Genomic DNA, 27,449 nt, shown 5'->3' with positions numbered 1-27,449 from the left:
ACAGTCCCTGGGGCTGTATCTTCTGCTTCTTGTCTCTAACTCCTTTCTCTTTTTCTATCTTTTTCTTCTTCCCGCTTGCGATCCCCTGGCCATGGGGATTTCCTTCTCTTATATAGCATCCTTCCTAAGATCACGACCCTACACTTGTCAACCATCTGGCCCTCTACTTGAGTGCCTGTCCCATAGGTCATCCTCCCTCTTTTCTGTGAGTTGCACTGGCCAAGATAATTCTGCGTTCCTGTCCTTTCCACATTAATGCGGCTGGAAAAGTAGTTCCTTGGCATTTAATGCGGCAGTTGTGGTTGCCCCCCTTCCTGAACGTCATGCACTATTCTTTCGTATTGGGTGACTTTTCGCCATGTATGGAGTGTGAATTGAACACCCACTTGGCGAGTCCGAGGAGGTACTCCTCCTCGGACGCCCCTAAGCAGGCCCGGCCCAACATGGTTGGGATGGGATATCCTATGCCCATGCCTTTTCTTCTTGTCGTGGTTGGGCTTGGTACATGTACTATGGCCCAACATCGGTTGACGGATTTTACCCCCACATATAGTATAATGTTTTTGAAGAAAAGTAATCATACAATGACAATGTGTCAGGTAAAGCAAGAACTAAAAGTAAAGATGTAGTATAGACTTAAAAAAATATAAAAGCATGTTGTTCTTTTTGCTTGAAAGACCCTAATATATTGTTCAGTTTCTCAAATTATGGACCAAAATTTAATTTTATTGGCATAAAAAAAATTCAGTGTATTCTCAAATTTTTTATTAAAGGTAGATAAATATAAAATTTTAAATTATTATGTATAATTTTTTTTTTTTTAGGTCAGGGTGGTCCTGGGGCCACCCTGACCATAAGGTGGTGCCGCCCCTAACTCACAATGCCTTACATTTTACTATTTGGATAGTTTGTTTATCACAAAGTGAATTTATTAGAGCATTCACGGCACATATGTAAATTTTTATTTATTTTAGCGTAAAAACTCAGTTTTTCTATTTTTCATAGTTAGTTCTCAAAAAATTCATATTAGATTATATATTTTATACTATATTTCATTAAAATATCAAATTTTTTAGAATTGTTTTTTTTTTCTTCACACATAATAATCATCATCCACTGTCTTCTTGAAATACATTAAAAATAAATAAAATAAAAAACTAAATGAAAAATAAATAGTGATATTATGTTGAATAAGGTAAAAGAATTCCACTTGTAAATGCAACCACCAAGCTATTTGAGCAATGGCCTAATAAGGCCTCAAGTGGAAGAGGGTCATTTCTAGCCATTAAAAATATAAAATATATTATTAACTCACATAATCACAGCACCAAAATTTTAATTAGGACATCTCTATTAGCTAATAAAATGCATTATTTATTTGCCTTACACGGTAGAAAGTTAAATTAAGACCCAAATATTATCCAATAAATGAAATTATTTTTAGAAATTATTCTCCCTTTTTGAATGTGAACTCTTTTTTGTAACCATTCATACTGATCCTTTTAAAAATTTTATAATTTTCAATCTCCCAAATACACATATAGTAGATGAACAGTCTCAGCCTGAACATGAAAATCAAAATTTAAATTTTCCTACATTTTTATTTTTTACCTAAAATGTGAAAAAAAAAATATGTTGCCAAGAGAGACAATGACTCTCTCTCTCAAAAAAAAAAAAGATAAACATAAAAAACACACTTCATCTCCTTTAGTCCATCTTGATTCGTGAAGAAAATAAACCTTAACTTTTTTTCTTTTCTTTTTTATGTCCAGTTAACAATTGCTCTTAGAACAATTGTTAACAAACCATTTTAGGATAGTTTTGACACAACTTTCATGGAAAATAGAAAAAGCTGTCAAAACATAATTTTTTTTTTCTTTTCTTATTTGTTAACGTTTCCCCCCCTTTTTTTGGCTCAATGCTTAATCACCTTACTACTCTCCTCTCCGTCTTCATTTGGTGTTTGATAGTTCTCTTCAAATCTCCATTCCTGATTAGCTTCTCTCCCCCCCCCCCCCTCCTTCTTTTTGTCGGTTGCTGAGTTTTTATTTATTCATTTCCCTTATAAACTTTTTAGTATGAGAATATATTAGCACACACCATATTAGACACAATTTCATACACATACTTGAAGTGCACTGAAGTTTTGAAAATTGAGCAATATATGGGTAAATGCCCTTAATTTTGAAATAGGAAAATGCTCATGTCTTGAAACTATCTAAAAAAATGCTCTTATTTTGAAACTCGATTTTAGTAAAATCGAATTATGTGCGAACTCGATATCATTAAAATTGAGTTACATGTGCTTTGTGCCTTGGTGGAAGTTGCTGATATGACTTTTTTTATTAAAAAATACCATGTAGAATAATCATGGATTCACAATTGAAATTCCCAAGCTGCTCTATTTGTTGTTCATACAACCTCTTCCTCTTCAAACATTGTACAGCCGCTGCAGCACAAGTTTGCATTCAACCAATTATTATTATTATTTTGAGAATAATGCTAGGAAACATATTGTCGTTCAAAGTCCAACCATATCAATTGTTAGCAGTAATCTAACTTGGAAAATATCAAGAGGCTTTCGGTGTTAAGATTCAGAAATTAAACAAACTACAATAACTGTAAAACTTGCATAAGAGATAGAATGATGGCATTACATTTACAAATTCATATAGCAAAAAAGTGATACATAAACTGTAATAGGGACCCAATGTAAAGTTATTTTTACAAAATCTAGCTTTTAGATCTTCTTTTTTCTTAATTATTTAGTTTTTTATGTTTTGAAATGAGAGAAGCATAAAAGGTAACAAAAATACAAATTTATCCATGTTTTTAATAGAGATGGATAATGGGAGACACATAGAGCTTACCTCAGGTGGGTGAAATACCAATTTTTAAACCACAAGTAGGTAAATTGTTTTTCAAACAAACTATAGGTAGGCAAAATGTAATTTCCCCTAATTTTAATTAATGCATCTACTTTTTTAGCTTTTATCTAACCTAGAGGACATATATTCAAAGACACTCATGACTGTTGCACCAGATCCTACAGACACTAGTCAAAAAGTATTTGAAAAACTGTACAGAACTCGATACTACTAAAGTAAAGTTTTTTTTTTTTTTAAATGAAAAGGCCATATCAGAGACTTCCACTTTGGCACAAATTATGTGAAACTCAATTTTAATGATATCAAGTTCTTCGTAGAACTCGAATTTGCTAAAATCGAGTTTGAAAACATGGGTAGATTGCTAAATAATTTCAAAACAAGGACATATTGCTACATAGTTTTTAAATTAGGGATAAATACCCAATTTGGTCCTTGCAAATCAAGACTTTAGTGCATTTCAAGCATGTGTTAAGGTCAAGTACGGGCATACGTGAGGGTTCAAGTCCCCCTTAGGTCCAATTTTTTTTTTTTATTATTTCATTTTTGTAGTTGAATCCCATTCAAAAACCATTGACCCTTCTTCTTCCCATCAGCCTAACTAGCCTAACCCAAATAGACAAATAGCAACTATCCAACCCAAAAATTTAACAAAAACAATAAAAATATTCACAATAGTGATTGTATTTTAGCAACAAAAAAAAAAAAAATATATATATATATATATATATCTCACCACCAAAGAACCAAAAAATCATTTGTTATTGAAGAAGCTAAATTTAAATTTTTTGCAACTACAGTAAACTGATATAAATCCCAATTGACTGTAGCAAATTGTTAAAAATAAAATAAAATATTTTATTAAGATTATATGTCTTTTTTTTCCATTAAAAAACTCAAATTTTCTTTCTTCATTTATAATTTTAATGAGTTGTTTATATTATTTTAAATGAAGTGACAAAAAAATAGAACATTTGATATTGGGTATATATTGTAAAGTGAAGTGGTAAAATAGATGAAGTAGTTTTTTGACGTGTTAAAAGTTAAAATTTTTAGCACCACCACTATAAATACTCTAACTTCCCAAAAAAAAAAAAAAAAAAATCCTTGCTAGCCTAATATTAAAAAAACAAATTATATATATATATATATATATATATATATATTTTTTTTATAGATGATTGCATCTTAATATATTTAAAATAATGATTTTTTGTTTTTATAATTTGGTAATACTATATGAATGACTATTTAGAGTTTTTTTTTTTTCTTTATATATACTCCGACCTCGTTAGCTTAAAATCTTGGATCTATCCCTAGTTAAGGTATATAATAAACTGTAGTAGAATAGTCCATCATTTTTTGATGCAACCAACCCTTATGAATATCCACCAACAAACTCTTGTTGGTAGCAGAACTCAAACCAAAATAAGTTAGACAAAATGCCCAAACCTTACCAGTAGAACTAAGCCCCAGTTAGCCTTAAATTTTTACTTCATTTTTTGGACTTGTGAAGAAGACAATACAAGCTAGTCACGTGATGTACAATAGCAGGAGAGCTTTCTTGCCGTTCTTTTGAGGCTAATGCAGCTACTTTTTTAGCTTTTATCTTACCTAGAGGACATATATTCAAGGAGACTGCATGACTATTGCACCAAATGCTATAGACACTGGTCAAAAAGTACTTGGAAAATTGTACAGAACTCGTTACTACTAAAATCAAGTTTAATGTGGTTTTTTTTTTTTTTTTTTTTTTTTTGCTAAAATGTAAAACTCACTCTCTAAGTTTCACAATTTTTAATTTCAGTCTTCTAAGTTTGCATTTTATCATTTCAATCCTCTAAATTTCAATCATCCTCAATTCAGTCTTCTGTTAATATTCCATCCATGCCTACCGTTAACTTGTCCAAAAACGATGTCGTTTGGCCCATTGTTTAATATCTCATTTTTATTTATTTATTTCTTAATTAAAAAAACATTAATTAAAAAAAAAATACCCAATCTATCCCTCATCTGAAGAACATGAACAATCTGAAGAACACGAAATAGAAACCCCACTACCCACTCCTACCTAACCCATCAATAATTGAGATCAAGAGGGAGAAAAAGAGATCGGGAGATCGAGAGGGAGAGAAGGTATTCCAGCGGCTTCGCTCTTGGTGTACTTGGCATCTCGGCTCAGACCAATCCTCGGCGGCTCCGCCCTAGATGTACTTGACTCCAGCCTAAATACCTCCTTTCCCTCTCGGTCTCTCAATGTGGCACCTGTGTTCTCGGCCACTAGAATCACGGACCATGAGGCTAGAGAACCTTGGGTGCTTGAGCATCACTGAGTTGAGTACCTGGGTTTAGTCTGGGTCTATGGGGTTCTTTAACCTGATTTCACAGTGGATTACTTGGTTTATTTCTGGTCGGAGGAAGAGCCTTTCTACTGGGGTTAGACGTGCGTCAATTGCTCACTTTCTTCCTCACGATCTGTTGGTATTAGAGCCTTACTGGGTACCTTTAATTTGCTTTTGCGGAATACCTTTTCTCCCTCACGATCTGCGGAGTGGGTAGTGGGGTTTCTATTTTGTGTTCTTCAGATGGGGAATTGATTGGGTTTTTTTTTTTTTTTTTTTTAATTAACGTTTTTTAATTAAGAAATAAATAATTAAATAAAAATGAAATATTAAATAATGGGCAAAACGACATCGTTTTTGGACAAGTTAACGGTGGGCATGGATGGAATATTAATAGAAGACTAAATTGAGGAAGATTGAAACTTAGAGGACTGAAATGACAAAATACAAACTTAGAGGACTAAAATGAAAAATTATGAAACTTAGAGGGTGAGTTTTGCATTTTAACATTTTTTTTATTTATTTATGAAAATGCCACATCAGCGACTTTCATTTTGGCACAAATTATATAAAACTTGATTATAATGATATCAAGTTCTTCATAGAACTCGAATTTGCTAAAATTGAGTTTGAAAACATGGGCAATTGCTAAATAGTTTCAAAAAAATAATATATTGCTACATAGTTTTTAAATTAGAGATAAATACCCATTTTGGTCCTTGAAAATCAAGACTTTAGTGCATTTTAAGCATGTGTTAAGGACAGGGATGGACTTAGGTGAGGGCCCGGGCTCCCCTTGGGTCCAAAATTTTTTTTTTTTAAATTTCATTTTTGTAGTTGGGCCGCATTCAAAAACCATTGACCCTTCTTCTCCCCATTCTAAATTTTTTTGCAACTACAGTAAACTAGTATAAATACCAGTTGCCTATAGTAAATTGTTAAAAATAAAAATACAATATTCTATTAAGATTATATATCTTTTTACAATTAAAAAACTCAAATTTTCTTTCTTCATTTATAGTTTTAATGAGTTGTTTATATTATTTAAAATGAAGTGACAAAAAAATAGAGCATTTGATATTGGATATATATTGTAAAGTGGGATAGTAAAATAGATGAAGTAGCTTTTTAAGGTGCTAAAAAAGTTAAAATTTTTAACATCGTCATTGTAAATGCTCTAACTTAAAAAAAAAAAAAAAAATCCACATTAACCTAATATTTTTTTTTTTTTTTTTTTTTTTTAGGTGATTACATCTTAATGTATTTAGAAATAATAATTTTTTTATATTTATAATTTTTTAATACTATATGAATGCTTATTTAAAGTTTTTTTTTTCTTTATATTTATACCCTGTTAACTTAAAATCTTGGATTTGTCCTTGATTAAGGTATATAATAAGCTGTAGTAGTATAGCCTATCCTTTTTAGATGTAACCAACCTTTATAGATGCCCACCGACGAACGGTTGCTAGCAGCAAGATTTGAATCTAAATAAGTTAGACGAACTCTCCTTATCAACTGAGCTACGCCCGGTTGGTCTTAAATTTTTACTTTATTTTTTGACTTGTGAATAAGACAATACAAGCCAATCACGTAGTCCATGATGTACAATAGCAGGAGAGCTTTTTTGCTTTTCTTTTGAGGCTTCCTCTCTTATCACATCAATGTTGCTACAATCTTTTGCCAAGTACACACAGAAGAAACTGTTTTATTTATCAGCCCTACTCATATTTTTTTTTAATAATAAATATTTTTAGGGACCGTTAATATATGCTAGAACATATATTAATTATTAATTTTATAAAAAAATTTAAAAAGAGATAAATAAAATTAATCTCTTTTCTATATGAGTATACGTGCAAACTCATATTTTCTACGGCAAAATCTCTTTTCTATATGAGTATACGTGCAAAATTAATCTCTTTTCTATAAAATTAATTTTCTACGGCAGTCCTCTATCAGAGAGTGCAAACTCTTTCAAAATGTGAGCAAACTAACACTCAAGGCTCCCATTCGATCCATTCTTCTTCTTTTCGCCGGTGAAGCGAAATGGCTGATTTATTTCATTTTTTTGGACTTGAGAATAATATAATACAAGCCAGTCACTTGATATACAATAGCTGGTGAGCTTTCTTGCTCTTCTTTTGAGGTTCCGTCTCTTGTCACATCAATGCTGCTAGAATCATTTGTCAGGTACATAAAGAAAATATATATATATATATATATATATAATTTTTAATTTTAGCCTTACTCCTATTTTTTTAATAATAAATATCTTTTGATTAATGTATGCTAGGATATACATATATTAATAATTAATTTTATAAATTTTTTATAAGGAATTGAAAAATCTGTCAACAAAATAAATCACTGTGTTTTGAAAAAAATTTCTAAAATTGTTTACAAATATACGCTGGGGGCTTAATACATTTGGGGTTTGGGGTCTAAAGCAAAAATAGAAATTGAGACCGCTTTATATATTTAAATATGACTTAAAAAAAAAGTTAAATATTATTTAAATTCTATTATCTTATTTTAGATGTAAAATTATTATTAATTAACATGAATCACGTAAAAAAAAAAATTTATAGAAAGTCTATAGACAAAGAATTTAACAAAACTTTTCACACTTATTAATGTGGTAGAATGATAGTGGTAAGTAAAAGAGTAATATTAGTGGTGAATCTAGATGAAAATTAATTAAAGTTTGTCAACTTAATTATTGTGAAAATGTTGTGAATTTTTTTGTGTATTGTTCTTTTTTATTTTTGAGAAGTGCTATATTCACAATAGAATCCATCATTGAAATTATTTTTTACCATCAATAATAGCATGTAACAACATGCTACTTGAGATTTGTTGTAAAAGTGTTGTGAAAAATATTATGAATGCAACATTTCTATCACCCCTTTTTTTCTTGTTTTTCATTTGATAAAAAATATTATTTTATTTATTGGCTAATATTTGAGCTTAATTAAATCAAAATTTGAGGCTTTTTATTATTATTATTATTATATATACTTTGTGCTTTAGGCAAATGCATTAATTACATTTAGTATTAAGTCGGCACTAAATGTATGCCTTAAGGTATACCTTAGTGACCTATCAAAAAAAAAAAAAAAGGTATACGTTAGTAAAACTCATATTTTAATAACATATAAGTATATCAATATGGGTTAAAGTTTATTCTTTGTATTAATACTAATTCAATAAGTTATGTGATACATTAGTAAGAGGATAAAAAATAGTGAGAGGATAAAAAAGTGAAAAAATTTAATAAATTTAGTTTTTCTATGTGTTTGGTCGACATGATTAAAAGGTGAAGAGATGAAAAAGAATAAATTTTTTTTTAATAAATTGTTTACCAAAAAAAAAAGAAGAAATTGTATAAATTTACGCTCTCATGGCTCAATTACATAAAAACAAGTTTTTTTTTTTAGTTTATAAAAAGTAATTTTTTTTAATTACTACAAATTTACAAACTAATACAATAAAAATTATAAATTATTTCATTATTCAGTTTATTTTTGCTACTATTTATGAGCCTTACTGGACCTTTTGGTATTATTTATGGCCCCGCTGTACTATTTCAACTAACTTTTACCCTTATCTATAGTATTTTTAATAATAAATTTTCAATTTCAACAAAATAAACAATATTCAAACAAACCTTAAACAACCAACCTACCCTCACCCACTCAGACTTTGGTCAATAATAAGTCTTAAATATTTTACTTTATATTTTAGACTTGGGAATAAGACCACACAAGCCAGTCACATGATATTCACTGCTCTCCTCTCTAATCACATCAATGCTGCTACAATCTTTTGCCAAGTACATACAGAAGATACTTTTTCTTTTTGTTTTTTCAGCCCTACTCATATTGTTTTAATAATAATTTTTTTTTTACATATAAAATTTTCTTAATTTTTAATTTTTTTTTCTTTTCATAGTAATCATCATTCACTCACTTTTTTTTTATCATCAAAACATGTAAAAAAACAAAAACCTATATGCAAAATGATATTGTGAATAAATTTTGCACAATTATATATAAATTGTTAGGTTCTAAGACTTTAGGAACTAATGTATTAGAACTTCAATTTGTATTGTGTTGGCAAACCATGATCAAAACATAGAGTCTAGGTTTAGGCTTGCTCAAAGTATGTTTATTCGTAAAATCGGAATCGAGTGATTGCAGAATTTATTAGACTAAATTTGCAAGGCTCAATCGATCGAAAATTAGACTCGATTAATCAAACCACGTGCAGATTTATTTTTTCTATAGAATTCCAATTCAGCCCAAACTCTACTAAACGTATTGGGGTTCAAGTAAAACACTCTTATATATAAAGGAAACCCTAAAACGTTTTTATAAGTTTTTAGAGAGATTAGAGTGCATCTTGTGCCTCTTTTGTAGATCTAGGGTTTTGTACCCAAAAACTCTCTAAGTTGCTCTTTATGCTGTATGTATGAATCTTTTGTGAGATCTAGAGATGTTTGCCTTCATACATACTTAGGATTTCCAATCTTAAGATTCATGTCAAGAACTTGGTGATCAATTTAGTTGCCGATTCAAGAGCTTTAAAGATACACAAGTGGGAGTGCTTGTACTTACTAAGAATTCAAGAAAGAAGTAATCCGTGGACTCAGAGATGTCACATGGTCGTGGTAGTAAGTTTCCTACTCGAGGTAGCAATAGGATATTAGTGGTCTAAGTCACTATTATATAAACTTCAATTCTTTCATAGTGAATTCAGTTTTATCTTAAGAATAATTAGGTTAAATCCTCCCCAGGTTTTTTACCGGTTTGGTTTTCCTAAGTCATCTTATCTTTGTGTTCTTTATATTCCGCACTTTACATTAATATGATTATATGATTGTGTTAACCTAGATCTGGAATTTGGACTAAGTAATAACTTGGCTTGTTAACTAGGTTAATCCAATTGTATTTTAAGGAGTCTAAAAATAAACAAGTGGTATCATAGCAAGTTGCTTTCTTGTTGTAGATCTTTTGATCTAAGAGCTGATCTTTGACCCTTGTTGTCATGGATACTTAGAAGATCTTTTTGCTTATATGCATCTTGTCTACTTGTTATTTCTATCACTTGTTGATTTTGTTAAATCTTTCCTTGAGCATCTTAGTATAATTACATGTGATGATAATTATGTGTGTTATACTGCTTGAACCGCCTTAAAGGTACATGATTTTTGTCTTTGGTATTTGGATAGTGGTTGTTCCAGGCACATGACAGGAAATAAAGATTTGTTCAAGACACTCTTTGAAGGAAAGATTGGGACAGTCATGTTTGGAGATGGAAGCAAATCTGTGATAAGAGGCATTGAAACTGTGGACATTCCAGGGTTGTCGGTTTTTGAAAATGTCTGGTATGTAGATGGGTTGAAGGCTAATTTATTCAGCATTAGTCAGATTTGTGATAATAATCTGAATGTTCTCTTCACTAAGTATGAGTGTGAGATACTTGATGGAGGAGGTGATTATATGTGTGTTGGTGTAAGGATAGCTGACAACTGTTATGGTATAACACCAAGTATAACCAACAAGTGTTTTTGTGCAAAGATAAATCAAGTTGACTTATGGCATCAACAGTTGGGACACGTAAGTCACAAGTAACTAGAGAAGATTTCCAAGTGTGATGCAGTTATTGGTTTGCCCAAGTTTAAGAAGATAGAAAAGTGCATATATGGACCATGTCAGATGGGTAAACAAGTGAAGTCTAAGCATCCGTCTATAACTGAGGTTCAAACTTCCAGATCTCTTGAGTTGTTGCACATTGATCTCATGGGTCCTGCCAGAGTTCAGAGTTCGGGTGGAAAGAAGTATATTCTAGTTATTGTGGATGATTTTACTAGATATACATGGGTTGTGCTTTTGAGAGATAAAGTTGAAGCTCTTGAGAAGATGATACATTTGTGCAAGAAGTTGCAAGTTGAGAAAGGTACTGTGATAGCCAGAATCAGAAGTGATCATGGAAAAGAATTTGAAAACTCAAAGTTAGCTACCTTCTGCAATGATCAAGGCACGCATCAAGAGTTCTCATCACCCAAGATACCGCAACATAATGGGATAGTGGAACTGAAGAATAGGGTTGTTCAGGAGATAGCTCATGTCATGCTACACAATAAAAAGATGTCTAAATCCTTCTGGGGAGAAGCAATTAACACTGCTTGTCATACACTCAATCGAGTGTATTTCAGACCTGATTCCAAATAAACTCCCTATGAACTTTGAAGAGGAAAGAAGCCTGTGGTCAAATATTTTAGAATATTTGGCAGTGACTGTTACATTCTATGTGATGGAGAGAATCTAGAAAAGTTTGATGCAAAGAGTGACAAGGGATACTTTCTAGGATACTCTTCCACTAGCAGAGCATATAGAATGCACAATCTGAGAACCAAAACAGTCATGGAATCTTCCAATGTTATGATCACTGATGAATTAAGTTCTAAAAGCATTTCAGAAAACAATTCTCCATTTCAAGAAAGGAATATGGAAGTTGATGATTCACTTCCTGCTGATTATGTGGGGAAGCATAGTGAGGAAGAGCTGCTGTTATTGAATTATACAGTTTCAATACCGTCTTTAGAACCATCCACGCCGGTTCATGAAACTCAACAAGCACAAGGTGAGCTCAGTCCTCCATCAGAACAAAAAGGTACCTCCACATCTCTGGTTAAAGGTCCATCTTCTAGAGTTAAGTTGAATCACCCTGCCACAAATATATTGGGTAGTCTAAATGATAACATGAGATTGAGATAAAAAGCCTTGAATGTGATTACTCACTCATGCTATCTATCCCAATTTGAACCGAAATAGGTGGATGAAGCATTTCAAGATGCTGATTGGGTTAATTCCATGCATGAAGAACTTCACTAATTTGTTCGGAATGATGTGTGGTAATTAGTTCCTAGACCTAAGGGAGTGAATGTGATTATAACTAAGTGGATTTTTAAAAACAAGTCAGATGAACATGGTACAATTATTAGAAATAAATCAAGACTTGTTGCTCAAGGGTACACATAGGTGGAAGGGGTTAATTTTGATGAGACCTTTGTACCGGTAGCAAGATTGGAATCCATTATGATACTTTTGGCCATAGCAAGCCATCTGAATTTCAAGTTGTATCAAATGGATGTCAAGAGTGCTTTCTTGAATGGGACGTTACAAGAAGAGGTATATGTTGAATAACCAAAGGGTTTTATTGATCCTCACAGACCGGATGATGTCTACAAGCTGAAGAGTGCCCTCTATGGTTTGAAACAAGCTCCTAGGGCTTGGTATGATAGATTGACTGCATATCTCACTAAGCATGGATTCAAAAGGGGATTTGCAGATACTACTTTCTTCATAAGAATGGTTTTGTTGTAGCTCAAATTTATGTTGATGATATTGTTTTTGGTACTACTAATGATTCTCTTTCTCACTCTTTTGCAGATGAAATGAAGACAATGTTTGAAATGAGTATGGTTGGTGAACTAACTTATTTCTTGGGATTGCAGGTGAAGTAAACGGACTCAGGAATCTACATCAATTAAGTAAAGTATGCAAGAAATCTGGTTAAGAGATTTGGACTAGACAAGGCTGCCCATGCTAGAACACCAATGGCTACAAATGCAAAATTAACTAATGATCCATCAGATGAGTCTGTTGATGTTACATTATATATAATTATGATTAGATGTCTTTTGTATTTGACTGCAAGTTGGCCTGATATTGCTTTTAGTGTTGGTGTCTGTTCTAGATTTCAATCTAATCCTAAGGTTTCACATTTGAATGCTATTAAAAGAATCATAAAATATGTTTGTGGAACTTGTGATTATGGATTATTTTATAGCAAAGAGTCTAATCTGTCTCTTGCTAGATTTTCTAACTCTGATTGGGCTGGTAATGCAGATGATAGAAAAAGCACCATTGGTGGATGTTTTTATGTATAAGCCAATCTTGTTGTTTGGATGAGTAAAAAGAAAAATTTTGTGTCTTTGTCTACTGCAGAGGCAGAATATATTGTTGTTGGAAGTTGTTGCTCACAGCTTATTTGGATGAAAAAGCTTTTGAGTGATTATGGGATATCACAAGATACCATGGTTGTTTATTGTGATAATTTTAGTGCTATTGATATCTCTAAGAACCCTGTTCAACACTCTAAGACTAAGGATATAGAGATTAGATATCACTTCATTAGGGATCTTGTTGAAAGAAAGATTGTGTCTCTTGAGTATATCCCTACTGAACGTCAGAATGCTGACATCTTCACTAAACCTCTTAATAGAAGTAAGTTTGAGACACTTCGTTAAGTAATTGGTGTAATTCTGTGTCCCTGATCAACCTTGGCTTTTATGGTCCTTGTGCTTCATTGTTCTACTATTTGTGACCATTGTTCTTTGGTTTTTGTTTTCTTTGTTTCTAGGATTTGCATTACATAACATTCTTGCATTTCATTCTAGGTTATTTTTGTTTTCTTTTTATTATAAAAAAAAAATCAAAAAAAAAGGGAAAAAGGAAGCAAATTATGTTTTTGTATTATCTTCTTGGTTTTTGAAAACAAAGTTGGTCAATTTATTTTCACATAACATGTGTTTGTACCTTATTTAGCTTGGATGAGCTTATTTATTGCACTTTACTAGTTGAAACTTTGAAGTGCATGTTGTGTGGGAAGATGTTTATATTCTTTGATCACTTTGTCTTGATCTTGAAGTCACATGTCTTTGACTATCGGACTTGAACTTTTTGAGAAATGTATAAATAACCATCTCACCACCATTCACTAGCCAATCATGAACACTTTAGTGCATATCGTAAGATTTTGTACTTAAGAAAGTATAGTATATGCACAAAAAGAACATAAGGTGTAGTCTCGGTTTAAATGCTAAAATTGGTGTGTACATTATCCCGGCTATTTTAATAAGTTTCTCCTCAATTAAAATTGTTGTGTATAATATGAGGCAAATCAAGAAACTTACATGAGTACAAACTTATGATCTAGAAGATGTGGGAGGTGATAGTCTCTTTCAAATTCTATGTGATGAATTTTGTAGACTTTGTGTTTGATTTCTATTCACATACCACCTCACATATATCTCAAGTTTTTACTAGTTGCACACACTACACAAGTTACTTTTTGCTAAACTTTGTACATGTTATTATGTGTGTCTTTGGTTTGACCAACCAAGTTTGAAAATTCCTTGAATTTTATGCAAAACATATTTGATGTTTGAGAATTTAAGGAGAATGGATTGAAAATCTTAATTTTGGGAAAACTGGGTTCAAAACTTGTGTATTTGAAAAAATTTTCATCTCATACTCATGCATTTTATTCATAAAATTCAATACTTTAAGGAGTTTCTGCACAAAATTGCTTTGTTTTTCAATTTTGTTTTTCCAGAATTTCGATCGATCGAACCTGTTTTTCGATCAATCAAAATTGCGATTAAAATCTTTGGTCAGCCTCTGTTTGTTTCGATTGATGCTCGATTGATACTGGATTAATTGAAGCATTTTCGATCGATCGAATCTAATTTTCGATCAATTGAAAATCGTATAGAGAGTTTTTTAAAAAACCTAATTCTCACGTGTTCAACTTACTTTTCAAAAATTTTTCAAACACTCTCTCTCTCTATTCGATCGGTCAAGGCTCAAATCAAATTTTTTGTCATTTTCCTCCAATTCTTTTGCAAGGTTTTTCTCCTCTAAGGTTGATAAGACTCTTTTACCCTTCCTTTTGCATTTATTTTCAAATTTCATGCATTTTTTTGGGGGAAATTTCGAACCTATAAATTTTTGGGGTTTTTGATGATTCAAGATTGTTTTCTTCAAATTGATCAATGGGTTTTTGTTCTAAGATGCTATTTAACTGTTCTTGATGGTTTAATTTGATATATTTGGTGATTTGTGAGAAATTGAAAATTCTAGGGCTTGAATATACCCGAATTGGGGATTTTGTTCAAATTGAGATTAATTGATGAAGTTGGCTTGTTGGGTTGATTGAGTTGGTCATTCTAAACTTTTTTCTAACTTGTGTAATGATCAATTGGTCAATTTATTACAAATTGAACAAATGGTTTTTCAAATTTTTGGGTTTTTGTTATAAACTCTACGCTCAAGCCAGTTTTGTGATTCTAAACTCAAATTGAACTTATTCTCACTGCATTAGAGCATGCATCATGACATTACACTGTTCATGTATCATATAGATTGTTATTTCTATTTTTTTTTTTTTGGTACTAACTTGCAGTCTACCCTTGGTTTTTCTTTTTGGTTCTTTTTCTTGTGTCTTTGTCCTTATCCTAGCATCATGACTAGGAAGACTAGAGCCAATAGGAAAGCCTCCATTTCTTCTGAGCCTTCTTTTGAGAGTGATAAGTTTCTGAGTGTGAAAAACCAAGAGTTGTATGAGACGCTGAACATTAAGAGAAAAATTTGGGCTGAGAGAAAGGTTTTGTTAGATGAGCTTGATACAGTCATTAGGGCTAATTTTGAGCGTATGGGCCGGTTGCCACTGTTGGATATTGGTCATCCACCCCCAGCTGCCATGATTAGAGAGTTCTACTCAAACCTCTCTATCCACGTTGATGATTCCAACACTCAAGTTAAGTGTTGGATACGAGATGAAGAGTACACTATTACTCCTAGGGTCGTGGCTGATACTCTTGGGGTACCGTTGTTCCAGCACCCTGTCTATCCCTATTTAGAGTCTCCACCCCTTGACGACATTATGTCGTACATCACTAGGTCTTTTATCCAGTGGGGTTCTGATCCTCGGATCATTACTACTGAGCTCACTAAGATTCACTATCTTTTCTTTAGGATAGCTTGTCATTCTTTCTGGCCTATCTCTCATCTGCTCACCATTCCTCTAGAGCATTGTGCATTTTTGTATGCTCTTGTTACTGATGCTCCTATTAGTTTTCCTCATCTGTTTCTTCGTCCTATGAATAAGGTTTATAGGATTTCTTCTACCATTCATGCTCTTTTCCATCCGGTTTTCATTCATCGGATTTTGTTGTTTTTAGGTTTAGATGACTTTTCCGCTTTTGAGCCCGTACACATAGTAGCTCCCATAGGTGCCACATTTCTTAGGCAGAGAGCTACTCATATGAGAGCTGGCTCTAAACATCTTAGGGATGAGCTTTCTAGTGTTGTACCCCCTCCTCCCACTTCTATAGGTGATACTTTGGCTGAGGCGTCTATTGATCCTGCTGCTGCTGCTGTTCCTCCACCATTTACTTTGGATGATTTTGACATTCGTCGTACATTGGAGACTGTCATGACCATTCAGGCGGCTCATGGTTAGCTTTTGGTGGACTTGTTTTACGAGATCCGTGCTTTGCGAGCAGATCTAGAGCATTTTAGACGATCATCTCTGCCACCTCCTTTTAATGATGGATTCTAATTGCCCTTTGGCATTCCGTCACAAAAAAGGGGATTACATTTGGACATTTATAGAGGGTTTTTGTGTTAGGGGGAGATTTTTGTATGTTGGAGCTATAGATTGTATCTAGGTGCTTCATTGTGTATTTACTTTTTTTGGCTCTTGATGTATTTTTGTTTGGGTTATTTATGATAGGGGGAGATACATTATTTTGTATATGTTTCTTGTTTCACATTGCTTATTGATTTATATTTATGAGTTATTCATGATATATGTCTTTATTTTGTGTTATGTGAAATCAAAAATTTATTTTTTGTTTACTTGTATTTTCCATACATGCGTTTATGCGTTTGTTGAGTGTTTCAGAAAATATACAAGTTGATTCAGTTGTGTTGCTGTCTACACTTACAACTGATGGATAGTAGTTAGGTTGGATTTTTTTGTAATGGGCTTTATTGTTTGTAAAGGGCTGTTTTCCTTGTAACTTTGAGCATTGTGTTTGTGTTTTGTCACGAATTGTCAAAGGGAGAGTTTGTTAGGTTTTAAGACTTTAGGAACTAATGTATTAGAACTTCAATTTGTATTGTGTTGGCAAACCATGATCAAAATATAGAGTCTAGGTTTAACTTTGCTCAAAGTATGTTTATTTGTAAAATTGGAATCAAGTGATTGCAGAATTTATTGGACTAAATCTGCAAGGCTCGATTGATCGAAAATTAGACTCGATCAATCGAACCACGTGCAGATTTATTTTTTTTGCAGAATTCCAATTCAGTTCAAACTCTACTAAACATATTGGGGTTCAAGTAAAACACTCCTATATATAAAGGAAACCCTAAAATGTTTTTATAAGTTTTTAGAGAGATTAGAGTGCATCTTGTGCCTCTTTTGTAGATCTAGGGTTTTGTACCCAAAAGCTCTCTAAGTTGCTTTTTATGCTGTATGTATGAATATTTTGTGAGATCTAGAGATGTTCGCCTTCATACATACTTAAGGTTTCCAATCTCAAGATTTATGTCAAGAACTTAGTGATAAATTCAGTTGCTGATTCAAGAGCTTAAAGATACATAAGCGGAAGTGTTTGTACTTGCTGGGAATTCAAGAAAGAAGTAGTCTGTGGACTCGAAGCTGTCACGTGGTCGTGGTAGTAAGTTTCCTACTCGAGGTAGCAATAGGATGTTAGTGGTTTAAGTCGCTATTGTATAAATTTCGATTCTTTCATAGTGGATTCAGTTTTATCTTGAAGATAGTTATGTTAAATCATTTCCAGGTTTTTTACCAGTTTGGTTTTTCTAGGTCATCATATCTTTGTGTTCTTTATATTCTGCATTTTACATTGATAGGATTATATGATTGTGTTAACTTAGATCTGAAATTTTGATTAAATAATAACTTGGTTTGTCAACTAGGTTAATCCAATTGTGTTTTAAGGGGTCTAAAAACAAAATAAATCAATGTGAGAAATGGTAGGAGTTGGTTGTGCAAAATATAGCACTTTTTCTAGTTTACAAATTACAATGCAAATGCTTTTAGGTTCACCTTTCTTCAAATCGAATTGGGTAAGAAAAATCATGTCTTGGACTTGGTTTGCGCATGATAGTGTTTAGAAGTTGGGTTCGGGAAAAGACACTCCCAATCCGTGTATCACGTGGGCAAGTCTGAATTTCAACGTGTTCACACCCATTATTATTTCCTGCAAATAATAACTAGACAAGTCTGAATTTCAACGTGTTCACACCCATTATTATTTCCTGCAAATAATAACTAGACATCCGTTACTTGTCCATTCCCAGCTGCTGCAGCTGCATTAAAGTGAACTTTGCTAGCTGTCATCCATCCAATTAGCCAACGACTAATTTCTTGACCAGCCAGTCCTCTATCAGAAGATATCTAAGTCGGATCAACGAGTTTGGGCCACTACCTACGGCAGGGTTGAGTGAAATTATACAAAAAGAGTGCAAATTCTTTCAAAATGTGAGCAAACTAACATTCGAGGCTCCCATTCGATCCATTCTTCTTCTTTTCGGTGAAGCGAATGGCTGAGGCTGTTGTTTCCAGTGTCGTGACAAGGATAGGTGACTTGCTCGTACAAGAAGGAAAATTCTTGTCCGGGGTGAGTAACCAAGTTGAGCTGCTAAAAACTGAGCTCAATCTGATGCAAGGCTTATTAAAAGATGCAGATGCGAGGCAGGATGAATCAGAGACTGTAAGACGGTGGGTTGCTGAAATAAGAGATCTTGCTTATGATGCAGATGATATTATTGCGACTTATGCTCTCACAGTTGGATCCAGAAAGGGAGGAGGTGTACAAAAGGTCCTCAAGAGGTGTAGTTGCATCTTTGATGAAGGAATTACAGTGCACCAGGTTGGGTCAAAGATTGAAGATATCATGACAAAAATTTCTAGTTTGAAAACAAGTTTTCGAGACTATGGGATAAGAGAATCTATGATAAAAGGAGGTGGATCCAGTTCTTTTAATGAGAGGAAGCGAGAGGAAAGGCAAACATTTTCTCATCTTGACCATGACGTCGTTGGGTTTGACGATGATCTAAATAAATTGGTGGAGTTTTTGCTGAAAGAAGGGGAAGGCAATAGAGTCGCTTCCATATGTGGTATGGATGGTCTGGGGAAGACCACTCTTGCCAAGATGGTTTATAACCACCCCGAAGTCAAGAAGCACTTTGAGTTCCGCACTTGGTCATATATCTCACAACAATGTCAAAGAAGACGTGTTTGGGAAGAAATTCTGATCAAGCTTCTCTCTCCAACTAAAGAGAAAATGGATGAAATTCAAAAGTTGACAGATGCAGAGATCGTTGAGAAACTTCGTGAAGTTCAACTCCAGAAAAAGTGTTTGGTGATTATAGATGATATTTGGGATATTGAGACTTGGAACAGTCTACGCGATGCTTTCCCATTGAAGTATATTGGTAGTAAAATTCTGCTTACCTCTCGTAATAAACAAGTGTCTTTACATGCAGACACCGAAGGTTTTCTTTATGAATTGCAAACTCTAAATAAGGAAAGGAGTTGGGAATTGCTCGAGAAGATAGCAATCTCTCGAATAAAAGGTATCACAACTAATTTTCTCCTTTTTTTTTTTTTTTTTGATAAGCAAACTGAAATATTATTAAAACAATATCAAGATCTAAATATATCCTAGATAAGAGCTGGCTGAATATAGCAAGGAGTTTTTTCCATCCAAATTACATCATTGACAAGGGTTTGAGCTTGTCTAGCTAGATATAAATTTTTAATTGTAAGATATTAATTTGAAGAACATTTTCTTTTATTTATTACTTAATTAATTTGAATGAAACATGATCTATTAATAAAAATAATTAAATAATAAATAATAACTTGCAAATAGTAAATTTACCTAGATATAAATTTTTAATTGTAAGATATTAGAGGTTAAATAAATTTTAATATTTTATGCATATGTATGTCCATGTGTCCGTGGGCACCTATGTATCTCATATTAATTTTTATTTGCTGCATGTGTATGTAGATAGTAGATACTTAATCCTCAAATTTAAACTAATGTTACCTCTAGGGAAAAAAATTCTTATCTCAATTTTCTTTGGTATGGTTAACTAGTATTTGATGACACAAAAATATATAAATTCAATATGAATAATAAAATATATATAGAGAAATATTCTCTAAAACTTTGGACCAAGTGTAGGTAAATGTTGGTTATGAAATTTTATCTTATTCAAAATTATGGTCCAAAAAGTACTTTTAACAATAGTTTTTAATTATTTATTTAATAATTCAATCACTACAAGTCTACAACAAAAAGGAACTGAGAATTGTACTTGGAGATGCAAATTGAGCTACAATAGATAAATAAATGCAATCTGAACACTGGAGGTGCAAATTGAGTTATAACATATATATAAACATGAACGGAAAAACTTCCTTACCCAATCCCACCCCTTGGGGCCCTAATAGGCCCTGCTCCATCCCGTAAAATTCTACTTCATATCAATTTACCCAACAATTATTACAATTCTTTTTAATAAAGCATTTTTCATTAATATAAATATATTTGATGAAGTTACAATTAAATTTATCCCATCGTATCAAACTAATTTTTAACAAGAATTGAATAATATTGTCTAAGTGTTCAACAAGACAATATCACAACAAAAACAAATCTCTTAATATCCATGCATTTAAATATGAGCTAGAATTGATTTGTTTGTTTAAATAGTAGGGATTTGGGGTATGAAAAATTTACAATTATAGTCCTTAATTATCAACACGGGGTGGGACAGGGTGGGGCTAAAATGTTTAAACCCATCCCCGCCCACCCTGTGGCGGGGTTTAAAATCATGCCCCATCCCCGCCCCACTTAGGTGGTAAGGTAGGGAAGGGCGGGTTAAGGCGGGGCGGGACAAAATTGCTATTCCTACAAGTCTACAACAAAAAGGAATTGAGAATTGTACTTGGAGGTGCAAATTGAGCTTCAATAGATAAATAAGTGCAATCTGAACACTGTAGGTGCAAATTGAGTTACAACAGATATATACCCCATCTCCAACCCTTGGGGCCCTATGAGGCCCTGCCTCACCCTGTAAAATTCTACTTCGTATTAATTTGTCCTACAACTATTACAATTCTTTTTAATAAAACATGTTTCATTAATATAAATATATTTGATGAAATTACAACTAAATTTATCCCATCAAATCAAACTAATTTTTAACAAGAATTGAATAATATTATCCAAGTTTTTAAGAAGACAATATCACAACAAAAGAAAATCTCTTAATATCCATGCATTTAAATATGAGCTAATATTTTTTTGTTTTTTTTTTAAATAGTGGTATGAAAAATTTACAATTATAGTCCTTATCAACATGGGGTGGGACAGGGTGGGGCTAAAATGTCTAAACACGGGGTGGGGGTTAAAATCATGCCCCATTCCTGCCCCACTTAGGTGGTAAGGCGGGGAAGGGCGGGTCAAGGCAGGGCGGACAAAATTAACATCTCTAGTTGGCTATAAACATAAACAAATATTCAAAATAATATATTAGTTAATGAACAATTAATACAAATTTATTTTGAAAATACTGTATTTCATATTAAAATGTTTTGTACTTGAAGAATTAATAAACATATTACTAATTTATGTTTGTTTATACTTCATTATTTTTTATTTTACCTTACAAAAGTGGTGAAAATATATTTGAAAGTTGTTTAAATTCCTTTAGATTTTATTTTCACTTAAATTTGTTAATATTTATAATTTTAAGTCATTTGTCTTATTTCAATTAATTATTAAATTACTTATGACATCATCACAATCTAAACTCTGGTTGAGCATCGGTCTGACCTCAAAACCTTGAACCTATCTTCTTCTTCTTCTTTTCATTTTTTTTTCCTGGTTCTTTGAATTTTTAAAATTTTAATATATTGGTATTTAATGACACAAAAATAGAAAAATTAAATATGAATGATAAAATATATAGAAATATTACTCTAAAGTTTTGGACCAAGTGAATGTAAATGTTGGTTATACAATTTTATCTTTTTCAATATCATTTGGTCCAGAAGAGTGTCTATATATATGTGTGTGTGTATAATTCAATCACTATAACAATTTCTTCTCCAAAAAAAGAAACAATCACTACAACAATGGGAAATGGAGAATTTGTACCCTAGACATCTCCGTTGGAAACACCAAAAGGTGTAACTTAGGTTACAAACTTTAATTTGAATCTATTATGTATATTAATATATCCTCTCAGTTGTGAATTTCAATTTCTTATGATAATTGTGAAGAATTAAGTGAGTAATAGAAGCTTATTAAAAAAAAAAAAATTTTAAAAAGTGATTGATAGAAGGAATTTATTTGGATTGGAAGACTAGTATCTATTTTAAAATGAGAGGGAAGGGGGATTCTATATATCAATAATATTATAGATATATAAAAAGGGGAAAGTTTCGTGGGAAAAGGTAGCTCTATATTACTGTAAAAAAGAAAAGATGTTTAATTTTAAACAAGTTTTGACACTCCAAAGTTACAATTGCTATATGGTCAAACTTGAATCTCACATTTAAACTAACCCTACACCAACCAATGATAATTCTAGAAACTAACACTCGTATTTGTTAGTTATTCGGAAAGAAAATGGTTTGACTAATACTTTTATATAATTAATATATTAGCAAATTGGTGAATTCTTCCAAAATAATTGAGAAAAATATTAGCACAGAATTAAAAATAAAGAGTTTGAATTAATTGTAATTGCATTTTAAATAATTGAGTAAAATTAATTAGTTGTGAGCCTTTATATTGGGTAAAAGTCACATATTAGTATCTTCCATAAGCATGTAGCAAATTTCTCCAAATGAATGTACATCAATGGGTTAATAAATATTATGTTATTTGTAGATTTTCAAGTCTTTAAATATAGGTGTTTGATGTTATTATTGTAGTTAATTTTGTTGTGGTTGTCGTTGTTCAAGAAGAAATGATATTATTTTGCTTGTTGTTGGCTTTGCAGACTGTGTGACCAACACTAATAAGCCTAACATCGAAAAAATAGGGAAGGAAATGATTGAGTATTGTGGAGGTTTACCGTTGGCTATCACTGTACTTGGAGGCCTTTTAGCGACAAAGCAGACACTAGACGAGTGGGAGGATGTGCTTAAACATATTAAATCATACATTTTTAAAGAAGATGACTTACGAGTCAATAAGGTCTTAAGTTTAAGTTATAATGATTTACCTTGCCACTTGAAACCATGCTTTCTATATTTAGGCCATTTTCCAGAGGATTTTGAGATACCGACAGAGGAATTGATTCAAATGTGGATGGGCGAAGGTTTTATACCGCAAATTTCGCATGAAGAAGATGGTGAGGATACAATGGAGTATGAGGGAGAACAATATTTGCGGGAGCTGATGCAGAGGTGCATGGTTCAGGTGGGGGAAATTAGCAAACTTGGAAGGATCGAAACTTGCCGAATCCATGATCTTATGCGAGGCTTTTGCATTTCACAAGCCCAACAAGAAAATTTTCTCCAAATCACCAAGAAAAATATTAACTCTATGGAAGAAAGCCAAGGGCGTATTGGTAAAATTAGAAGACTTGCTATCACTTTGGAATCAAATGATAATTACCTTGCAGGAATTAAATTCAGTGAATATCCTTACCTCAGGTCTCTTCTCTACTTTGTGCCTATTAAAGAATTTTATTTCAAGAAATCCAAGTTGCTTAGAGTCTTAAATATGAAAAATTACAAAGGAAAAAACTTACCTAAAGACATTGGACATTTCATCCATTTGAGATTTTTATCTTTGGAAAATAGCAATATATTTAAGGTGCCATCATGCCTCGGCAATTTGAGGTGCTTGCAGACACTTGATTTACGGAGTTGCTACGGTCCAACAGTGAGAGTGCCAAATGTTTTTGCGAACATTTGAGGCATCTTTACCTACCCTACATATATAGGGTAAGTGAGAAGTTAGAATTGGGTAATCTTTGTTATTTGCGAACATTGCTGAATGTTGGGCCCCAAACCATCAAAATGCCCACAAGTTTCCGATTCAACTATCTTCGAATTCTTGGCTTCAAAAGTCAACTCTATCGTCCGCTTCTTGGCGTGAAGACTGGAACTGTTGAAGTGTCCCATGTAATACAAATACTATCAAGCTATCCACATATACATCAGCTATATGTAGACTACCCTATTATGAAACTCCCAGAAACTCGACAATTCTCTCCAAATCTTGACGAGTTGAACTTGCAATACAATGATCTTGAAGAAGACCCAATGCCAACCTTAGAGAAGTTGCCCAATTTAAAAATCCTCCGCCTCTTAGGCTCATATATGCCTTTCTTAAAGAAGGATATGGTTTGTTCTGAACAAGGATTTCCTTTGCTTCAGTATCTTTTCCTTTTTAACTTGTACTTAGAGGAGTGGAGGGTGGAGGAAGGAGCCATGCCCAGTCTCAGCAATTTGACAATTAATTGTTGCACTTCGTTGAAGACTATTCCAGATGGATTGAGGTTTGTCACAACCCTCCAGCAGTTGAAGATCAGAAACATGTTCAAGTCATTCAAAGATAGGCTTGACGAAGGAGGACTGGATTTTGACAAAGTCAAACATGTGCCTTCCCTTGTATTTCAAAACTGTGACGGAGAATGGGCTTCTAATAATGATTTCCTCGATAATATTATGCATAAGTTTTCGTAATGTAAGGGTATTTCTTCTTTTGATTAGAATGAAGCTATTATCTTTTTTTTTTTTTTTTTTCACTTATTTATTTGGTTTTGAATCCACAACTTATCTAATCATTATATTAGAAGCAAATTCTTTTCTGCTTCATCTTGTGGTGGACTCTTAATTTTTGCCTCTGTTATCAATAAATTAAGCAATGAGTTTTATTTGACAGTTTTCTTTTAATTTCCACAGCTTAAATATATTGGTTGACGACACAAACATAGTTCTAAATGTTGCTTTAATGAGTTTTGTATACAGCATATTCATTTTAATTCGTTTTTGATGTTTTGGGCTTTAATCATGGAGCAAAAGTTTCTACTCTGCTTCAACTAATGAAAAATCAACAAAATATTTTTCACTGCTTCGCAACTCTGTATGAGTTTGTGACAGTTTGGGGTCTTTAACTACTTTTGTTTTTTGGGTCCCACTTTTTCTTTTCATTTCAACAGCATGACTATATTGGTTTTCTAAATATAGTTCTAAATCTTACTTATTGAGTTCATGTCTATAGGCTATAGCATATTTCATTTTAATTCGTTTTTTGAGCTTAATCATTTTAAATGGTTTTCATTTTAGTTTGTGTTATTTATTTATTTTTTTTGGCAGGTGAAATCATCCATGGTGCAAGAGTTTCTATTCTGGTTCAATTCATGAAGAATCAACAAAAGATTTTCACTACTTTGCAACTTGTACGGGTTGGTATTGGTTATACAATTTGAAGAATTTGATTGCACAAACTCATAAACATATTCTCTGATGCCTATGTATAGTGCAGTAAAGAATTGTTTGTTTGTTTTATTATTGATTTGCTATAATTGCACCCTTTGTTCATGTATCCTGTTGAATATAAGAAGCCAATGTCTCCTTGGAGGAGAAAAATAATTCTTCATTTAATTTGGGATTCACATATTTCATTAAGCTATGTTTATCTCATGGCAGTTTAGATGCATATTGTTTATAACGAAGCTAGTTCAGTCTGTCCTTTCGTTAAACTGTAGCAGTGTATCTCATTGAGCTGGGAAATCAAATAGAATGGATGGAATCAGTGTACTAAAACACTAGTTATGTGAAATTGAGAAATAAACAATGATGCAGACAAATTATGTTAGATGAAACTTTTATTTCTTTTAGATTTTATGCCATAATTGGAGTTCTTGACATTCTACATCATAATGGAGCAATCATTAAGAAGGAATTTGATTGCTCTTAATAATAATTTAAATAGTTCTAGTTGAGTAGAGTGTTAGGTGAATATGAATTGTGAAATTCTTCTTGTAAACAAGAAGCCTAGAGTTGAGGATCATCTAGGTGATTATAGTGTGCTTAGTATTAGTTCGTATGCAAGATATGTAATAAGGATATTATAGTGTGCAACTTGCCAAATATTTCATCAATCATGTTCCATCTTTCTTCACTCAAGAAACATGTACTAGCTAGCCCTGTTTCATTCTCATATGTTGCGCTTTGATTTTGGACCATGTACTGAGCAAAGATGCTCAATATGTGTAGTCTTTCTAGTGACCTTTACATTATAAGCTTAAGACCACAAACTAGTTAAAATTAAAGAAACGATGGAAAAAGTAAAAACTGAACTTTTTATCTAGATGATAAAAACTTGCCAATTTGAGGAGTATCCTTTACCGGGAAATATTGCTAGTCTTAATCTTTATGCACTGTCTTACTGCCAGAATCATTTAGGTTGCTTCAATGTTTTACGATTTAGGACATGTAGTTGTCCAATAAACTAATTTTACCAGCCATCACCAACCAAGGAAATCTGTATATAGGATTTCCCATGCTAGCTAGTCAGACATACTAGATCCTTAATCCACAGAATTCTGTATCTTCATCAAATCGAGAAGACATGAGAGTTCAAATTGGCAAACATTCAACTTATGATGAACTTATGCAGCTTAAGAATTGTTTGCTTGTCATTTTTTTAACATTCATTTACTGAGAGAGCAAGTAGCATTATAACAGCCAATGAAGATGATTATAAGTTCTTTTGGTTAATTAACACATTCACAGAGAAAAATAAAAAAAATTCAATGACATGATTCATCTATAGTTCCTTGCTATTGAATCTATAGTTCCTTGATATTGAAGATTCATCTATAATTTTCTCTAAAATACTTAATTGTTATCATTCATACTTCAACTAGAACATCAAACAACTTATATTTATCTTTCCAAAATATAGGATATGCTTTTAATTACTTACTCTAATTAAAACAGGTTATTCTACATACTGTTTTCCTGAAAATGCTTGATATAATTTCGCACCTAAAGTTGAGATAAAGGCAAGACATATGCTTTTGATTACTTGTTGTTACCTAGAATATCTTCCTTTGCCACATGTCAACTGGATACTGGATAGCTTACTCATGGATGGCTTTTTGAGGAGAGGAATTCTCATTTCCATGTACTGAAAGCATTGCTTCAATTTCACTAGTTGCAATTATCCCAAAATTTAAACTATTAGGAAATGGTGAATTTAGTCATTCAACCATAATTTTAATAGTTGGTTAAAAAGACAACGTCTTTATACTATTATGATTAGTGGGGAACCATAGCCATTGCATATGTATGA

General features: G+C 32.4%; 2 protein-coding genes across 16 annotated transcripts in view; both read left to right on the top strand.

Annotated features, from left to right (window-relative positions):
- The window catches only part of LOC126706895 (putative disease resistance protein At1g50180), a 59,514-nt gene that overhangs the window by 26,861 nt on the left and 5,204 nt on the right, over nucleotides 1–27,449 (top strand). Inside the window, exons 3-4 of one of the 11 annotated variants that reach the window (XM_050406470.1) lie at nucleotides 24,750–24,833; nucleotides 25,466–25,514. The exons of 9 other annotated variants lie outside the window; for them this stretch is intronic. In XM_050406470.1, coding sequence (XP_050262427.1) covers nucleotides 24,750–24,832 — 83 coding nt within the window. In that variant the 3' untranslated portion in view covers nucleotide 24,833; nucleotides 25,466–25,514. Of the gene's footprint in view, nucleotides 1–24,705; nucleotides 24,834–25,465; nucleotides 25,515–27,449 lie in introns of those variants that run through there. One more of the 11 variants, XM_050406472.1, reaches the window with a different exon arrangement.
- Nucleotides 18,401–27,449, top strand: part of LOC126706898 (putative disease resistance protein At1g50180) — an 88,310-nt gene continuing 79,261 nt past the window's right edge. For 2 of the 5 annotated variants that reach the window (XM_050406475.1, XM_050406476.1), the window contains exon 1: nucleotides 18,406–18,839. In XM_050406475.1, the coding sequence (XP_050262432.1) occupies nucleotides 18,654–18,839 (186 nt within the window). In that variant the 5' untranslated portion in view covers nucleotides 18,406–18,653. Of the gene's footprint in view, nucleotides 19,690–23,136; nucleotides 23,559–27,449 lie in introns of all 5 variants that reach the window. The other 3 variants (XM_050406478.1, XM_050406479.1, XM_050406477.1) reach the window with 3 other exon arrangements.

Source organism: Quercus robur, chromosome 11 (assembly GCF_932294415.1).
Source record: "Quercus robur chromosome 11, dhQueRobu3.1, whole genome shotgun sequence".
In the NCBI taxonomy this organism is placed as follows: domain Eukaryota; kingdom Viridiplantae; phylum Streptophyta; class Magnoliopsida; order Fagales; family Fagaceae; genus Quercus; species Quercus robur.
This window is presented reverse-complemented; position numbering and strand designations above follow the sequence as displayed.